This window comes from Misgurnus anguillicaudatus, chromosome 11 (assembly GCF_027580225.2).
Source record: "Misgurnus anguillicaudatus chromosome 11, ASM2758022v2, whole genome shotgun sequence".
Classification (NCBI taxonomy): domain Eukaryota; kingdom Metazoa; phylum Chordata; class Actinopteri; order Cypriniformes; family Cobitidae; genus Misgurnus; species Misgurnus anguillicaudatus.
The window spans coordinates 620,302-639,212 of NC_073347.2; the positions used below are offsets into that span (position 1 = coordinate 620,302).

At 40.6% G+C, this 18,911-nt stretch overlaps 1 protein-coding gene across 3 annotated transcripts in view; it reads right to left on the reverse strand.

The window, feature by feature from the left end:
* Positions 1-5,039: 5,039 nt before the first annotated feature.
* plpp4 (phospholipid phosphatase 4) overlaps positions 5,040-18,911 on the reverse strand; it is a 225,294-nt gene continuing 211,422 nt past the window's right edge. For all 3 annotated transcript variants that reach the window (XM_073872786.1, XM_055170570.2, XM_055170571.2), the window contains exon 7: positions 5,040-5,251. In XM_073872786.1, the coding sequence (XP_073728887.1) occupies positions 5,040-5,251 (212 nt within the window). The remainder of the gene's footprint in view (positions 5,252-18,911) is intronic.

The window sequence follows — 18,911 nt, forward strand, 5'->3', positions numbered from 1 at the left end:
GAAGTTTACTATTGGTTTCTGTTTGTTCATTATTTCTAGTTAGTTTTGCAACCGTGCTGAAGAGGAAACGAGGGTTATTATGATTCTCATTTATAAGCCTGCTAAGATAGGTAGATCTGGCGGTTTTAATAGCCTGTCTGTATTGTTTAACACTCTCTTTCCATGCTGCACGCCATACCTCTAACTTTGTGCTTCTATAATTTCTTTCCATTTTCCTAGTTGCCTTTTTGAGTGCTGCGGTGTGATGATCATACCATGGAGCTGGCGGTTTTTCTTTGATTCTCTTTTTTCGAATGGGAGCAACGGCATCCAATGTGTTAGAACAGACATTGTTTAGGTTTTCTATTACAATATCTAGATCGTCAGAGTTATCTGCTACATGTTTAATTTGGGACAGGTCTGGAAGAGTGCTAATAAATCTATCTTTAGTGGTGGAAATTATTGTTCTGGCTAATCTGTAGCATGTTGTGGATTGACTGATCTAATCTAGAAGTACAGTGTATGACACAAGGTAATGGTCAGAAACTGCATCACTCTGAGGTGATATTCTGATGTCATTAATATTGAGCCCGAGTGACAGAATTAAGTCTAATGTGTGCTTTTGAGTATGCGTTGGCCCTGTCACGTTTTGTCTAATATTGAGAGAATTTAGAACATCCATAAATGCACGTCCTAGTGCATCTTTTGGGTTATCCACATGAATATTAAAATCACCAACGATAAGAGCTTTATCTACAGTGACTACAAGCTCAGACAGGAAATCTGCTATTTCTTTAAGGAAATCTGCATGGTGGCCCGGAGGTCTATATATTGTAGCTAAGGCAAAAGAGAGCTGTTTGTGGTTACGATCGGTTATTTCCATATTTAACAACATTAGTTCGAATGATTTAAATTTTACTTCAGATTTTTGGTTTACTTTAAAAATTTTGTTGTATATTGTAGCTACACCACCCCCTCTCCCCTTTAATCGAGGTTCGTGTTTATAATAATAGTCTTGTGGGGTGGATTCGTTTAAACTAATGTAGTCGTCTGCTTTAAGCCAGGTTTCTGTTAAACAGAGTGCATCTAAGTTTTGGTCTGTAACTATTTCATTGACAATAGGTTCTTTATTGGTAAGCGATCTAATGTTAAGAAGGCCGAATTTTAATATTCGAGGTTCATCTGTTAAAGTATTGTTGTCTAATTTTATATTAATCGGATTTGTACCAGATGTGGCAAGCGGTGCTCTGTATTTATTTGTTCGGGGAACAGATACAGTTGAAATGTGTTGATATTCTGGTAAGATTGACTCGAAGTGCTGGGATATAAGTGATCTTGACATATCACGGCAGCTAACAGATGGACGGTTAAGCCGATCCGTCTGTTGTCTGACTTGTACCCTGGATAGTCAGACTGTATTCGAAGTAAGACTATTGGTCAGATTTATAGAGAGAATCGCACTTCCTTCCTGAGATGGATGGAGGCCATCTCTCTTTAGCAGGTCAGGTCTCCCCCGAAAATGCTTCCAATTGTCTATAAACCCTACGTTATGCTGAGGGCACCATTTTGACATCCAGTCGTGAAGAGACAATAATCTACTGTAAGTTTCATCCCCCCGGTAGGCGGGGAGGGGACCAGAGCATATTACATTGTCTGACATTGTTTTAGCAATTTCACATATCTCTTTAATATTATCTTTGGTGATCTCCGACTGGCGGAGTCTGGTGTCATTCGTGCCGGCGTGAATAACAATTTTAGAAAACTTACGCTTAGCATTAGCCAGCACTTTAAGTTTTGATCTAATGTCTGAAGACCTGGCTCCCGGTATACAATCGACTATGGTGGCTGGTGCCTCAATGTTTGCGTTCCTAAGTATCGAATCTCCAATGACCAAGGCACTTTTAACAGACGTCTCAGTCGGTGTGTTGCTTAGAATATCGAACTTGTTTGAAATTACCAGGGGGGTCTTGGGTGGGCACCGGAAACGACTTTGCCGCCTGACAGTCACCCAGTTAGTCGGCCCCCTTGACTCAGATGATGGAACCGAGCTATGTGTATTACGTTTAACACTAGGCGCACCCGAAACAGTGTTTGTAGCATTAGCGGTATTAGCGTTTGTAGCATTAGCGGTATTAACGTTTGTAGCATTAGCGGTATTAGCGTTTGTAGCATTAGCGGTATTAGCGTTTGTAGCATTAGCGGTATTGCTGTCATCAACTAGTGTTTGGATGCGCGCTTCTAGTTCTGCAATCTTCTCCGTCAGCCTTACTACTTGAATACACTTAGCACAAGTAAACCCCTCTGTGCTGATGGAAGAAGCTAAACTGTACATGTGGCAAGTAATGCAGGTTACAATAACAAGCAGAGTCTTACCGCTTTCATGTTGGGTGATGGCGTCTTCGGTCACCTGGACGCGGTCCGTGAAGCTACATCGCGAGGGAAGCTCACTCGCAGCACGCCCCGATCGCCTGCGGACGTCTGTAGCCAGTGTGATGTGAGGCAAGCTGAATCTGCGACGGCCGGGCAGCGGCTCCTCCACGGCTTCCCGATCGCTTTCATTCTGGGCGATGGCGTCTCCGTTCCCTCGAGCGCGGTCCGTGAAGCTGCACCGCGTAGGGTGTTCGCTTTTTGCACTTCTCGGCCGCTTGTGGATGTGTGGAGCCTGGGTGAACTGGGCGCTGTACTTCGCGTAGGATCTGCGATAACCGGGTATCAACTGCTCCACAGCTTTCCGCTCAGGTGAGGACAGGTCTGAATAGCATACAGTGGATGAGTCCGCCATTAGATCGGCTGTTTGTTGATGCTAGCGGGCTATATGCTAACACTGGGTGTTTAGCAGTGATAAATCGTTTCACGTGGTAGTACTGCTCAATAGTCGTCACGGTAAAGTATTCTTGAGATAAACGAATATGTTATATTATATAAATAGGAACAAGGTAGTCAGAAAATAGGATTTGAATGATAAACTCGACGGAGCTCTGATGCACGACGCTCTGATGCACGACAAAAAACACACACGCACAGGGGAAAAACAACGCGTTGATTGACACATCGTAAAACAAGTTCTGGACAGCCGCTGTCTAAAAGACCATAAAATATGACTCTCAATATTAGACAGCATGTACACCGTTTGATTGATAGTCTCTCTCCCACCCGTCAAAGAGGGTCACAAATCAATCAAACCTTGACTATAGCCGCCTTCTATAACCAGAGCCGGATTAAATAAATGGACTACACTAGGCAGGCTGCATTTTTTGGGCCCCCCAATGTTTGGTATCTATCATGTTTGGTATCTAACGTGATTTTCGTGGGGCTTAAAGAAAAAAAATCTTGACCCCGCTAATTCTGCCATTGCAGTCATGAATTATTATGCAAGGAACTGTTTTTTTTTTGCCTCATTATACGTAAACATGCCTTATATAACGTAGAGAAATGATCGTTTGTCCTTTATTTATTTATTTTTTGCAGCAACCATGTCTGTGTCCTTAAAGGAACTCTGTCAGGTACAGAGTGGAACGATGAACTTGAAAATCAACCATTCTGATGACTGGCTTCCCCATCCGAGTCACCACCTCAGACAACAACAGTCATAAACTCACAAACACAAATACACCCAGTAATGCGCTTCATAAAGAAAGACTTAACTATGATTTTGTCTGTGTTAACCTATGATATCAGTTATTGATGTATTTTAAATATTTACGTATCATAGGCTTATCATACATGCATTGAAGTTTTAAAATGTATCTAATATAATACTTTAATTAAATTGAATGTTTTGGATACCACCATTAAATTATTTTGTGCATGTAAAACACAAGTAGCAATGTTTTTATTGAATTCAATTTTGAATTAAATTGAATGTTTTGCATACCACCATTAAATTATTTTGTGAATGTTAAACACAAGTAAATGTTTTATTTATTAGAGATAAAATGGCTGTTTAATTAATATAATACTTCTGTTTGTTAGGCACTAACAAGTGAAAATAGTTAGGTTTAAGTACATTTATTAAAACTCGATAGCTGTAATGCTTCTGTGCAGAAGGAAGCCCGTGAGCCAAGAAGGTAAGTTTGCGAGCAGATTCATTTCCACTTATTAGACAGCAGTCCGCTCATCGTGTTTTGTATTGCATCACTTATAGATCGTAAACCTTTAAAATCGAGTTTGGTAAGATGTATACTACAGTCAGCTTTGGTTAACTATTGAAGCATCGTCTAAGGCTCAATGTGACCGCAGTATTTGTTGAACACTGCTGGCAGCGGCGACGTCTGTGTCCGTACCATTTTTATCAATGAGAGCATAAGCTCGTATCTCTCTGCTCCCGAGTCATAAAGCTCATCTTTAATGAAACAATGTTTAATAACTTAAAAAATATGGCGTTTTTTTAATTTCCTGAAAAATAATGGTTTTGGAGATACGGGGATTCCGCCCGACAGCGGCGAAATTGTAGATGGGACATTTGTAAAAAAAAAAAATTCCCCCTCTGTCTGGGCCCCATCCCGCCAATCGGGCCCTAGGCACGTGCCTAGTTTGCCTTTGCGTTAATCCGGCTCTGTCTATAACTACTGCTGTCACTGAATTTTGCTAAAGACCACATATTAGTACCTCAAAAGTACATACTGAATTTTGCTAAAGACCACATATTAGTACCTCAAAAGTACATACTGTTATCAAATGTATGCATATCTGTACTGAGATGTACATCTTTGATCCTTTTTAAAGGATACCATCCCAGCATGTTTTGTAAGTGTAGTGTAATTTTGCCGTGTCTGTACAACGCCATCTTTTAAATGAACCATTGACACTGAATCAAAAGACAACAATATAAAGAATACATACTGTCCTAAGTTCCAACTTGTTTATATTGTTAAACATTCTGGGACTAGCAGTATCTCTTAGTGCCTAATAAACTGGGTGGATCAAGGGTTGGAAGGTTGAAAAAGTAATCATAATTCATGGCATGAACCAATCCATTGGAATGTTAAAGTGTGAGTCAAGTGTGTTTAACACCACTTGGAAGGGGGTTGAGGTGGTAAAGCTCTGGATGTCTCTACTAGTCATACTGGTCCTTTGGTCATACTCTCCAGGGGCAGGATGGTAGCATTGTCAGTGAGCTTAGGTTGATCCTGGGATGTTGGCATGTTTTGCGCAGCTGATGCACCCAAAGTGGCATACGGTAGGTGGCAGTCTATGTGAAGGAATGGTGGGTAGTGCTGGCGATAACAGATGTAGGCAAAGAGAAGGCCGATCACACCACCAACAAAAGCATCTGTGAGAAACAAATTATATATAAGTATAACATGTTCATTGGATTTATTTGTAATAACTTGCATTTATTTCAACCTATCCTGCAACCCATAAGATTGTTTTGGTAGTTTGTCCATTCTCCCAAATACGACCAACAGATGCATTTACTAAATTCGTTTCTTTACCGGCAGCAGGTTAAACTTAATATATTAGGAAATTATATATTGGGGTATACTTTTGCTATGATGAAATGTATTGGGATATGCGTTTCAATTTTAACGGCCAGGATTAATTGTATGTTATTAGACATTACACTATTCATACATTTTAAGGCAAAAACGTACCCATTTATTTATTATATGATATAAACACAGCACACAAAACAACGTAAAATTCTGATCTAATTGAAGTTAGTAAATTTTGGATTGCTTTTAGTTGTATCAGTGTTACGCCATGGTGCTGGTGAATGCAATTTAGACAAAGGCGCTAGGCGCTCTCTGCGTGTCAAATTTAGGATCATATTTAGGAGTTCATCAAACTAAACATCAAGAAACCTGAGTTTATGTATTTAAAACACAGTGATTATCTTGTCCAAAGTTAAACTACAAAACAGGTAAGCTGTTTCATTTATGCCTGACATGACTGTCTCTCTTGTAATTCAATATTATGGTCGGTGTTTACTTTGAAATGATAGAAAAGAGATTCCTGAAACAAATGATATAGGAATCATCAGGCTTTTCTGTATCTAAAGTGAATACAGAGATTATCAAAGTCAAAGTAAGCAAGCAGGTATTTCTATGCAAAATAATAAAGGATAGTGTCTAAAACAAATCATTAACTTCAGTGTTTTTCTTGTTATAAATTAATATTTAAGGAATTGTATATAAATGTTAGTTTTTATCATTTACAGTAACAATCACAAATTATGTTATTTTTCGTTGTTTGATCATGACTGCTTTGACGAGCTAAATCGTAAAATTTAATAAAATCTCAGAATTTTAGCCGGGGTTTCCCAGAGGATCACATTTGTTATTTTTTTAGGTTTAGTTATTAAAATATTTTTGTTATATCTTTGTGTGATGTTCTGTAGATTGTGGCTTTAAAATGTTATGAGGAAGCAATAACAAATGTTTATACTGCCTTTCATTTTAACTTAAAAAAGATAAACATGCATTGTCAGTTTTGTCTTAGTTCATCACTTGAAATAGCCTGACAACGTCAGACTTCGTACTTCCGCTAAATTTCATTACGCTTCTGTACTCAGTCTGAGATACCTCCCATTCAAACCGTTTTCCTCAGGTCTCAAAACGGCCGTCCAATCAACAAACAGAGGGCGGGCTGAGAGCCATGACGTAGACGCTAAACGCCGAATCACGGTTGTAGTTTGTTGTGGACATGGAGACACACAAAGCTATTTGCTCTGTTGTGGAGAACCGGCACTTGCCAACTTAAACCCGAACAAGAAAAGTGTTTGTTAAACATTTGAATGGAGATTATGTTGTTGCCCTACTCCCGACAAGTTTTTGGAAAAGTTTAATTTATCAACTTTAACAATCGTCAGCGAGAAACTGTGTGCAGCACAGCTTGACGTGCACAACGATCGAGAAATCATGGAAGGGAATTATATTGTTCACAGTTAATGGTGGAGGACGCGTGGGCAAGCATTCTTTGGTGACATTCCTGATTAACCAGAAAATAAGGTAGGAAGATTTAATTTACATATGGTTATGGTTGTCTGGTGGAAGAGTTTGAGAGGAGAGAGGGGCGTTCCTCCCGTTAGACGTGAGTGGAAAGCCACCGTAAGGATAGTGTTCAACTAGCTCTGGCCCGATTTACTTTACATAATCTGCAAAAGTCGTTCATAGCCATGTTAACTCTGGTATTTCGCTCAATGGGTTTGTTTTCATATCATACGTGTATTTTACAGCAGAGATTCGATGCGGCTGATCCGGCGCATAAAGCACATCATATCCAAATGTTATGTGTGATTGGCTTACGTTTAGACCAATGATTTTAAACTTCAGACAAGCCCCTCCCACGAGAAGGAAAACGATTGTCAATTATGCCCAGCCAGACTCTGTCTATGAAGCGAAGCAAAATAGCAGAGGATGGTATTACCAGGCTACACTTGAAAGACTGTTTCGGTCACTTTCCCAGAAAGTTGTTTCTTTGTGCTGCTTTTGAAAGAAAATAAAAGTTAACCATTTGTAACCCACACGACAATAGCCTACAAACAGGATTAGGTTATTTCTAGTTTAATACTATATTGTATTGAATTATTTTTTGGTTACTTGTAGTTACATTTTCTTACTACGCTATATTTGTCCAGTAGATGGCAGTGGTGGCGCTGCATAAGGAAAAACAGCTACACAGATTTTTAGAGAGAAGAAGAGACAAAACACATGGAACATAGTGAGCTGAAGCCATGTTTTGATTTTTACAAACTGAGTGAAAATAAGTGTTAAATAACACTTAAGGACTAGTTAAAGAAAACCTATTTCTAAGAAAAAAGCAGAGAATAAAGGGTTGAGGTTGCAACAAGGATATTATTTATTGTATTCCTTTTCTCTGGTGAGTGTTTTTCTCTTGTGTTACTATCAGACATAGTGTGGTAGATGTGTTTACTGAATCAAGCAAGCAAAGTTATCTTAATTTTTCTACATTTTATTTCTTGCTGTTAATTCGGTTGTTAATGCATTGTGTGAATATGCATTGATGTGTATTGCATATGAAAAAAAAACAATCAGAGTTAAACATGTGTTTAGTAATTTGAAGTGCTATTCCATGCTATGTTGAAGTTATGTTGCTGCTTGGTATGTTAGTGCTTGAGTTTCATGTGTGTAGTAAAAACAAAAAGAATTTAAGCTACTAAAATTAAGGAATGAGAGTTATATTCCCAGATCTGGTAGTTATTGAGAGTAATTGAATATCTCTGGGGTTATTTAATTTTTTTTTGTTTATTTCTCATTTTGTGTGGAAAGTGAAAATTAAGATAAATATTGATTTTCACAACTAAAAGGACATTACCAAAAGAAACAAAAGAGAAACAAAGTCATGCTGTTTGATAATTAATGTTTAATAAATGCAGGCTAATGTTCTAAGTAAATTATTTTGGTATCTTCTCCTCTTTTGAAAAGTTCCTTAGAATGGCATTATTTCTTTCTACTTTATAAGTGCCTGTTACAAAATTTGGCGAGCCAGTGGCCAAGAGGAGAAATTGTTCACATTTATTTACATTGCCAGACAAACCTGATTATGGACACACTGTAAATTTTTTTCTTCTTAAATTTTTTTCAGTTGCTTTTGTCAATTGTGTCAAATCTTATGCAGTCATGGATACTGAACAAGAGTATGGTGTGAATTTAAAAATGGCTGTGTACATTGGGGGTATTACCTCAGCTGATACTGATGAACAGATAACCAAATTGTGTTCAGATTTTGGGCCTGTGAACAAAGTCATTAGGGTAAGGCAGACAGGACAAGAGAATGGGGTAAAAGCTCTAGTTGAGTTTGAGTCTGAGGAATCAGTCATAAGCCTAGCTCCTAACCTCCCACAATATTATCCTAGTGTCGGAAATCCTAACATTATGTGGCGAATAGATAAGGCTTATAAAGTAGCCCCTACTCCTGAGAAATCCTTACCCACAAGGCGAGCAGAGCTCGGGGGTTCAAGTAACAGCTCAAACTCTGATAGTGAGTCAGATTCTGATGGCAGTAGGACCCCTCTAGTTCGTAAAGCATACACAAAATTTCACCCAACCCAACATTCTTCCCCTACAGTCACCACTAAAAAAAAGAAACAGACAACTGTAACACAGTCAGCTCAAATCGACCAAGGAGCTTCAGACAATGATATACTCACTCCACCTGACGTTCAGAGGATCATTGTAGAGCATGTTATTAAAAATGATAACTTCCATGCCTCAGGACAGGAAACTAAGCGACTTCGTCCTTTTTCAGGAAAACTTCCTAAATCGCCTAATGAAGCTGACTTTCAGACATGGTCCCTTCATGTGGAGCTTATGATTCAGGACAAAACCCCTGCTGACATGCAGCGACGTAAAATCCTAGAAAGCCTGCTTCCACCAGCCTCTGATTTAATAAGCCAGCTAGGTCCAGACGCAGCTCCACGTGATTACGTGAAACTTCTTGACTCAGCATATGGATTAATTGAGGATGGGGAAGAGATCTTTGCAAGGTTCCTTGGTACTCATCCAAACACAGGAGAGAAAGCCTCAGAATACCTGCAGCGATTACAGGTGCTGATCACTACAGCTATAAAGAGGGGTGGCGTTGCAAAAGCAGATGCCAATAAACAGCTGTTACGACAGTTTTGGCATGGATGCTGGGATCAGTCCCTTATTATAGCACTGCAGTTAGGGCATAAAACAGAAAACCCACCCGATTTCTTGGATTTCCTGCTACAAGTTAGAACAGAGGAAGACCGTAGAGCCGCAAAGCAAGATCACATGCAACGGCATTTAGGGAGCGTAAAGCCCAGGTCTTTTTCAAATATGCAACTTGCACATGAACTGCCTTTCTGTGATGGTGCAAGTGCAAATGTCCTCCAAACATACGTCACAGAAACTGAAGCTTTACGGAAACAAGTCGCTGAACTAAAAATTCAACTTACCAAAAAGAAAGATCAAAGGAGGCTTGGTTCTGCTTCAAATGTGGCAATGATGGCCATCTAGCAAGACAGTGTGAAAATCCTCCAAATAAGCTGTTGGTGGATCAAAAATATAAAGAACTTAAAGAAAGGCAAAATGAATGGGAAACCAAATATGGCCATTTAAACTAGACAGGGTCGCAGTGGAGGGACTAACTGCACCTGGAAGTAAAAAGAAACGTCCTGCACAAAGCCAAGACACACAAACAGTCATCTGTGAAACACATTCCCCAGTTCAGTCATTAGATGGTGCTCTCCCAAGAGGGTTGATAGGGCCAAAATGTACATCAATTGTTGTAGTTGAAGGAGTTCAGTGTGACAGCCTTCTAGATTCAGGTTCCCAAGTTACCACAATTTCAAAGTCTTTCCATGAGAGTCACCTTTCACATCGGCCCATTTCACCCATTCAAGATCTTTTAGACATAGAAGGTGCTGGTGGTCAGGAAGTACCTTATCTAGGTTACACCCAAGTTAACATAGACTTTCCAGAGAATATCATGGGAAAACCTGTAAAAATGCACACCCTTGCACTTGTTGTGCCTGACCACAGAACAAACATGGATGCCCCCCTGTTGATAGGCACCAACACACTGGACCCTCTGTATGAAAAGTGTGCACTTATTCAGGATAATCATGTAACACATAGGCCCAACAGTGGTCACTGTTCTCCACTTGTGAAACATTTGTATCATTGATTCAAAATAAACCAACAAAATGGGAGAGTTGGGACTGTGAAACTGCAGAGCAAAAAGAGTGTCACCATTCCTGCAGGAGAAAGAGTGGCTTTAACCGGATACGCAAAGCATGTTCCAGTAGCAACCAATATGCCCCTTCTGGTAGAGCCTCCTCAATCCAACTTACCTTCTGGACTCTTGTTCTGTAGCTACATCATGACAAGTCCCCTATCTCCATCCTTCAAGATGCCTGTTTTAGTGAAGAATGAGACCGCACATGACATCAAAGTGTCGGCAGGTCGTAACATTGCAGAGCTATCTTTTCCTAAAGCTGTGTCATCCTTACCAGCTTATGACAATAAAGTCACATTGAGTGGGCCATCCCACTTTACTCCATCTCTTGTGACATGCAACTCCATGAATGTGTCTGATTCTGGGAAACTCACCTTTGATTTTGCAGACTCTCCCTTATCTGAAGAGTGGAAGGAGAGAATCACCAGGAAATTGAATTCAATGTCCGACGTTTTTGCATTCAATGACCTTGATTTTGGTCATACCACTGAAATCAAACACAGGATACGCTTGTCAGATCCGTCTCCATTTAAACAGAGGCCCAGACCAATCCATCCATCTGACTATGAGGCTGTCAGACGTCATCTAAAGGAGCTTCAAGATGCGAATATCATACGTGAATCAGAAAGCCCCTTCGCTTCTCCAATCGTTGTGGTAAAAAAAAAGAATGGTGACATCAGGCTATGCATCGATTATCGAAAACTGAACAGACAAATCATCAAAGATGCATATGCTTTACCCAACATCGAAGAAGCCTTCTCAGCCCTGAACGGGTCGAAGTGGTTTACTATTATGGATCTCAAGTCTGGATACTATCAAGTAGAAATGGAGGAGGAGGACAAGTGTAAAACTGCTTTCGTGACACCTATGGGGTTCTGGGAGTTTAACAGAATGCCACAGGGAATTACAAATGCCCCCAGTACTTTTCAGAGAGTAATGGAGAAGTGTATGGGAGGAATGAATTTGAAAGAGGTCTTGGTTTTTCTTGATGATGTCATAGTTTTCTTGGCTACACTTCAGGAACATGAAGATCGATTACTCAGAGTTCTCCAGAGGCTGAAGGAATTTGGCTTAAAGCTTTCACCTGAGAAATGTCAATTCTTCAAAACATCTGTTAAATATCTCGGGCATGTTGTGTCTGCTAACGGAGTAGAGACCGACCCTGCCAAAAAAGCTGCCTTGACAACTTGGCCTAGGCCTAATAATATCAAAGAGCTGAAGTCCCTCCTTGGATTTGCCGGATATTATAGGAGGTTCATAAAAGATTACTCCAAAATAGCAAGACCTCTGAATGACTTAACAGCTGGCTATCTTCCACCAAAAAGGAAGTCATCATCTTCACATAGCGGCTCAACACATCTCTCAAGTGTAGATTTCAGAAGACCGTTTAATGAGAAATGGACATCAGCCTGTGAAGACGCATTTAAGACACTCATTCAAAAGCTCACAACTGCTCCAATTCTTGGGTTTGCCGACCCAAAGAAGCCTTATGTTGTGCATACAGACGCAAGCACTCAAGCCTTGGTGCGGCCTTATATCAAGAGCAGGAAGGTAAATTGAGAGTAATAGCCTATGCGAGCAGGGGACTCAGCCGCTGTGAAAGAAGATATCCTGCACACAAGCTTGAATTTCTCTCTTTAAAGTGGGCTGTCACAGAGAAATTTTTTGATTACCTTTACGGTGCAAAATTCACAGTTGTGACAGACAACAACCCGTTGACATATGTATTGACATCTGCCAAACTTGATGCTGCAGGCCACCGCTGGCTGGCTGCCCTTTCCAGCTTTGACTTTAACACCTAATATAGAGCTGGAAAGAAGAACCAAGACGCAGATGGTCTCTCAAGGTGTCCACATCCTCATGACGAATGCCAGCCTGACTTCACTTCTCAGGATGAGGATAATCGCATTCAACGCTTCCTTGCACAGTTCCTACAGGATTACAGAGGAGCCAATTTTCCATCTTATGCTGTAAAGGCAGTATGTCAGAGGCACCAGCACATCTCAGCAGCAAGTACAGAGCTGGACTTTCAAACGCCGGTACCAGTTGAATGTTTGGCAATCAAGGCCTCTGCCATCCCCATAGCATTCTGTCAAGCTGATGTACCCGGGTCATGTACATTGCCGCAGATGTCACTTCAAGATTGGGCGCGTGAGCAATGACAAGATCAAGAAGAGAGGTCCAGCTGATGTTGAGAATAATGGAGCAGCTATTTTTCTCCAATGAGGTCCTATACCGAAAGCGCATAAGCCAATGTGAGTCAATCCATCAACTTGTTCTTCCAACGAAATTCAGAAATACAGCTCTAGAGAACCTCCATGATACTGTCAGACACTTAGGTACTGACAGAACTTTAGACTTGGTTTGTGCCCAGTTCTATTGGCCTCGTATGGCCATTGATGTGACTGAGAAAATCAGGACCTGTGAGAGATGTATACAGGCTGAGAGAAGCGCTCCCCTGGTGAATATAAAAACAAGCCGTCCTCTCGAGCTGGTCTGTATGGACTATCTTTCACTGGAGCCTGATGGAAAAGGAACAAAGAACATCTTGGTCATCACAGACCATTTCACTAAATATGCGGTAGCGGTTCCGACTGCAGATCAAAAGTCAAGAACAGTGGCAAAAGCTCTATGGAACAACTTTTTCATCCATTATGGATTTCCAGAGCGGTTGCATAGCGACCAAGGTGGCGACTTTGAATCAGCCCTGATCAAAGACCTTTGTATACTGCTTGGCATTAAAAAGACGAGAACAACACCTTACCACCCATGTGGAAATCCTGTGGAGCGGTTTAACAGAACACTTCTTGAGATGCTGGGTACACTCGAAGAGGGAGACAAAGTGAGGTGGAGGGATTTTGTGCAGCCCCTTGTCCATGCATACAATTGCACAAAAAAAGAGTCCTTGTAAGAAATGTCGGCATCAGAGGGAAGCATAAAATCACTGATCGATGGAGTGAAACCATATATACTGTTGTCAAACAGATCCAAGACTCCCCTGTCTATGTCGTTGTCCCGGAATACACCAGTGGACCTGAGAGAGTTTTACATAGAGACCTGCTTTTGCCATGTGGCTTTCTTCCATCCAATGTCAAAGAAGTACATCCCAGGGAGTCCAAGTCCAGACAGAATTGCGGTCACGCACTTCTTCCTGTTGATGATGGAGCTGAAGAAGATGGGGAACTCTCTGAAGATGAGGATGCTGCTGAGTATTACTCCCTTTATGACCAACCTTCAACCTTGACTCCTGCTAAACAGGACAGAGGAATTCTACGAAAAGAAACTAGACTCAAGCAAAGGTCTAATGCTGTAGAATTCATTGAAGAAGATACCCAGATGGAAAATGAGCGTGTCTCTGCAAGTCAGGAAGCTAATGTGAGTTCTGATGTGTCCACAATGAATCCTGCAGCTCCAGCATTTGAGCCCAAAGATGTTGGAGGTGATGGAAATAATGAAGCAAGTCAAGTTCAATACTCACCTGCCCCTGAAGTTGTACGAGCCAAAATAAATCCTCCTAATGTTCCTGCAACAGATCTGAGTGAGCATTGTAGTCCTAGAAATGGACCAGGAAATAGATTGGAGATGACAGAGGATAGTGGAAATGTAGAGAATACAGTGTCAGAAAAGACTGAGGTTGTCCCTGAAGATGAGGTGATATTGAGAAGGTCCTCTAGGGATAAAACAGCTCCCAAAAAGCTGACCTATCCAACTTTAGGGAACCCATTAGTCACAGTTATGCACTCCATTTTAACTGGGTTAGACCAAGCTTTCTCCCAAACTCTTTCCCTTGACACTGGACCTTACATCTGTCACTTAACACCCTTAGCATCTGAAATAGTGTAGTGTGCAACATGCAGGGATGCATGCAGATTTAAGGAGGGGAGAATGTAACCCACTCGAAAATAGCCTACAAACAGGATTAGGTTATTTCTAATTTAATACTATATTGTATTGAAGTATTTTTTGGTTACTTGTAGTTACATTTTCTTACTATGCTATATTTGTCCAGTAGATGGCAGTGGTGGCGCTGCATAAGGAAAAACAGATACACAGATTTTTAGAGAGAAGAAGAGACAAAACACATGGAACATAGTGAGCTGAAGCCATGTTTTGATTTTTACAAACTGAGTGAAAATAAGTGTTAAAGGAGCATTTCACCCGTGGAAACATTAATCTTTATTAAAAGTGGATCATATTTGTAGTCGAAATGTAACATAAATTTCTAATTTGGTGCCTATTTGACCGAGAAAAGGAGTGTTTGTAGTCTCATCCCCTCTACAAAGATATTGGACTTCCTTCTTTCAATGATGCAAAATGATGATTTTTGCATCATTGAAAGAAGGAAGTGCAACACTGAAATCCATATTTCTCCTGTCTCAGGGGAAACAGAGGGAATGATGCACGACCATTCAAAAACATGACTGGGTTTCTAACTTTACACAGCTTAATGCAAATGGGTGAAGTGTCCCTTTAAATAACACTTAAGGACTAGTTAAAGAAAACCTATTTCTAAGAAAAAAAGCAGAGAATAAAGGGTTGAGGTTGCAACAAGGATATTATTTCTTGTATTTCTTTTCTCTGGTGAGTGTTTTTACACGTGTTTAGTCTCTTGTGTTTAGCAGAGTTAAACATGAGTTTAGTAATTTGTGCCATTCCATGCTATGTTGAAGTTATGTTGCTGCTTGGTATGTTAGTGCTTGAGTTTCATGTGTGTAGTAAAAACAAAAAGAATTTAAGCTACTAAAATTAAGAAATGAGAGTTATATTCCCAGATCTGGTAGTTATTGAGAGTAATTGAATATCGCCCTGCTCTTCAGGTTGTTTTTTTTATGCATGATTAGAGAGAGAGAGAGAGTTCCATTGGACGGGTTCGTCACTGGACACATGAAGGTTGTTTTTTTTATGCATGATTAGAGAGAGAGAGAGAGTTCCATTGGACGGGTTCGTCACTGGACACATGAGGCACGAGTGCAGAGGGATTGGATCATCTTGCCTGCAATACGGACTGCTTCTATTCATCATTATTCTTTGCGTCATACAGATAAGCGGAGATCTCACCACACATTAAGGAAAAAGCATACTACCCGGGTAGATGGACTTTGGTTTATTTTTTGGGGGTTATTATTTCACCAGAGCCTCTGAGGTTATTTAATTTTTTTTTGTTTATTTCTCATTTTGTGTGGAAAGTGAAAATTAAGATAAATATTGATTTTCACAACTAAAAGGACATTACCTAAAGAAACAAAAGAGAAACAAAGTCATGCTGTTTGATAATTAATGTTTAATAAATGCAGGCTAATGTTCTAAGTAAATTATTTTGGTATCTTCTCCTCTTTTGAAAAGTTCCTTAGAATGGCATTATTTCTTTCTACTTTATAAGTGCCTGTTACACATTTGTTACAATTCTGATTCGAATATGTAAATCCTTAGTCGAGGACACCCCTACAATCCACTGTTAATGTCATAATTGTGTACATTCATTTAACAACTGCAGCAATAATATGGCATCTTTGACTGTGAAATTGCATTGGCTCTCGTGTGTCTCATGACCAGTTGCATCATGTTAGCATCTGAAGAATGTAAAGCGCTATTGGCTGTCGTGACCGATTCCATCATGCTCTAATGTTTTGGTTTATGTTTGAATGAGATCTGATTGTTTATGCGTTTTGTTAATAGATTTCTTCATATAACATAATCATTTGCCTTCAGTTCACAATGTTTGCAACTTGAATATTTTTATACTGTTGTTTTTTGGTCAATCTATGCAATAAATACCTGTGACTGTACTTTTACTTGCGTGTTGCGGTTACAGGTTAGAGGACATTTTTCCCTTACACATCCCTTACAAAAATTAACCATGGTTTTACTACAGTTAAAACTTCCAGCGGCAAGGTGGTGACCTCTGCCACGGGGAGCGGGATTCTCTGGGTCGGGCTGTGTGGAACTCTCTCAACAGTTATGGGTCAAAGATGTCATCTTGAGGGACCCAGGAACCTTCCTCCGGTCCGAACTCCACCCAAAGTTATTCTAGCTCTCCACCTTGGCGTCTGGAGTTAAGAACTTCCCGAAAGGTGTACACTCTAATATCTTCTTCGAGGGGGGTTTCTTCACCTGTCTCTGTGGAGAGAGAGGGAGAAACGGCTGAGTGATATGGTTTGAATTGAGATGCATGAAATGCAGGGTGTATCCAATAGTGAGGGAATGCAGGGGAGATGCAGGCGGATGTTCTTCATGGACAGCCAGACCTTCAGTCCCACTTCATAGGTGGATGTCCCGGAACAGTGGGCACCCACCATGGAATTGACTCAAGGAGTTCTGGTGGTCATGGCAGAAGGTTCGGAGGAATCGACTGCCTTCCTGGATCTACCTTTTCATTTGGCCATTGGTTTGTGGGTGATAGCCAGATGACAGGCTCACGGTCACATCTAGGAACTTCATGAAGGACTTCCAGACTCTAGAAATAAACTAAGGACCTCTGTCAGAAACAATGTTTTCGGGTATACCGAAATATCTAAACACATGCTAAACAGGAGTTCTGCATTTTCGATTGTAGTAGGTAACCGCTTAATGGCTATCAGTCAAATCATCTTGGAAAAACCTTGAGATGCCCCGAGGTCAGTTGCAAAGTCTACTCCTAGATGTGACCAGGGATGGCATGGAAAAGGAAGTGGACTAAGTTTACTTGTGGAAGATGTTCAGGAGTTTTCGAGATGGCACAATCCTTACATCCACTCCCAAACCTTCTGATATCCTGAGCCATGTTGGGCCACCAGAAACAACTTTGAAGCAAAGAGAGGGTTTGATGTACACCAGGGTGACCAGTGCCAGTTAAAGTATGTGCTTTCATGATTAATGAATCCCAGTGGTGTAGCAGTACATACTTGTGAGTACCAGGGCAATCTGGCGGAACATTCTGTGTTTCAGATCTTCCTCACTCCATTCAATGGGACAAACTAATACGTTTTTGAGGAGGATTGTTTTAGGAGGATCAGTGTCTTCACCAGGGGAATGGATTCCAGATAGAGCGTCAGCTTTGCAGTTTTTGTTTCCTGGACGATAAGTTATGTGAAAAGTATTTTTGCTTCATGAAGGTATTGCGATGTCTAGCACCTTCCAGCCAGTGTCTCCATTCTTCTAAAGCTAGCTCTATTTTGCTAATAAAGGTCAGCGTTTTAAATGAGAAATTGTTCTCAACGTGCCTACCTGGTAAAAAAAAGGTTACATAAATAAAATAAAAAATAACTCACGGTTTCCGATGTCGTAGGTTGTAGTTCGCTTTCGCCGGGTTGAATTTGTGAGAGTAGAATGCACATAGGTGTAAATCTGGTGGATTCCCATGCTGCTGAAATAGGATGGCTCTGACCCCTGTTGATGATGTGTCGACTTCCATAATGAAAGGTTTGTTTGGATTGGGATGGAAAAGAATAGGAGCAGTACAGAAGGCAGTTTTCAGTTTTTGGAAGACCTGATCCACTTCGGGAGTCCATGACAGTGTTTTAGGTTTACCTTGTAATTGAGTGGTGAAACAATGTTGCTAAAGTTGTGGATGAGTCGACAATAGAAATTAGCAAAACCAAGGCATCTCTGCAGGTCTTTCCCAGTTGTGGGAGTTTTGATAGACTCCACCTTCCTCTTGTCCATACTAACACCATCTTGTGAAACAATGTAAACCAAAAATTGAATTGAAGATGAAACTCACATTTCTCAGCCTTTAAGTACACGTTTTGTTGACGGAGGCATTTCAAAAGAATTGTGATGCAGCAGGGGAGGTCGAGATCGACGGACAGATGTAACCCTGGTTGAGGGCTTCACTTATATATTTTTCCATGGCCTCTTGTTGAGGGATGGTAAGTAAATGGAATCTTTAAGGATTCATAAAGACAAAGCTTAACTTTAGTAGTTAAGGGAGCTGATGACGTTCTCACACTGAGATCTGGGATGTGTCGATCTGGAATAGTTCTGGTTCAGAAAAGTGCTGATGTGACGGGTTCTTTAACATCACTATTTTTTTTTTTTTTGGCCCATTTTGCCTTTATTGATAGACAGTACGTGATTGAGAGGCGACAGGAAAGTACAGGGTGAAGAGAGGGGTATGGGATCAGCAAAGGACCTCGAGCCGGGATTAGAACTCGGGTCGCCGGAAGTGCGTCTGCACCATATGTCGGAGCACTGTCCACTAAACCATCGGCTCCGACTAACATCGGTGTAACAGGAATGTAAAACAGGTTTTTGTTTCTGATAGCCTTCTGGATGAAGCTCTACACCAG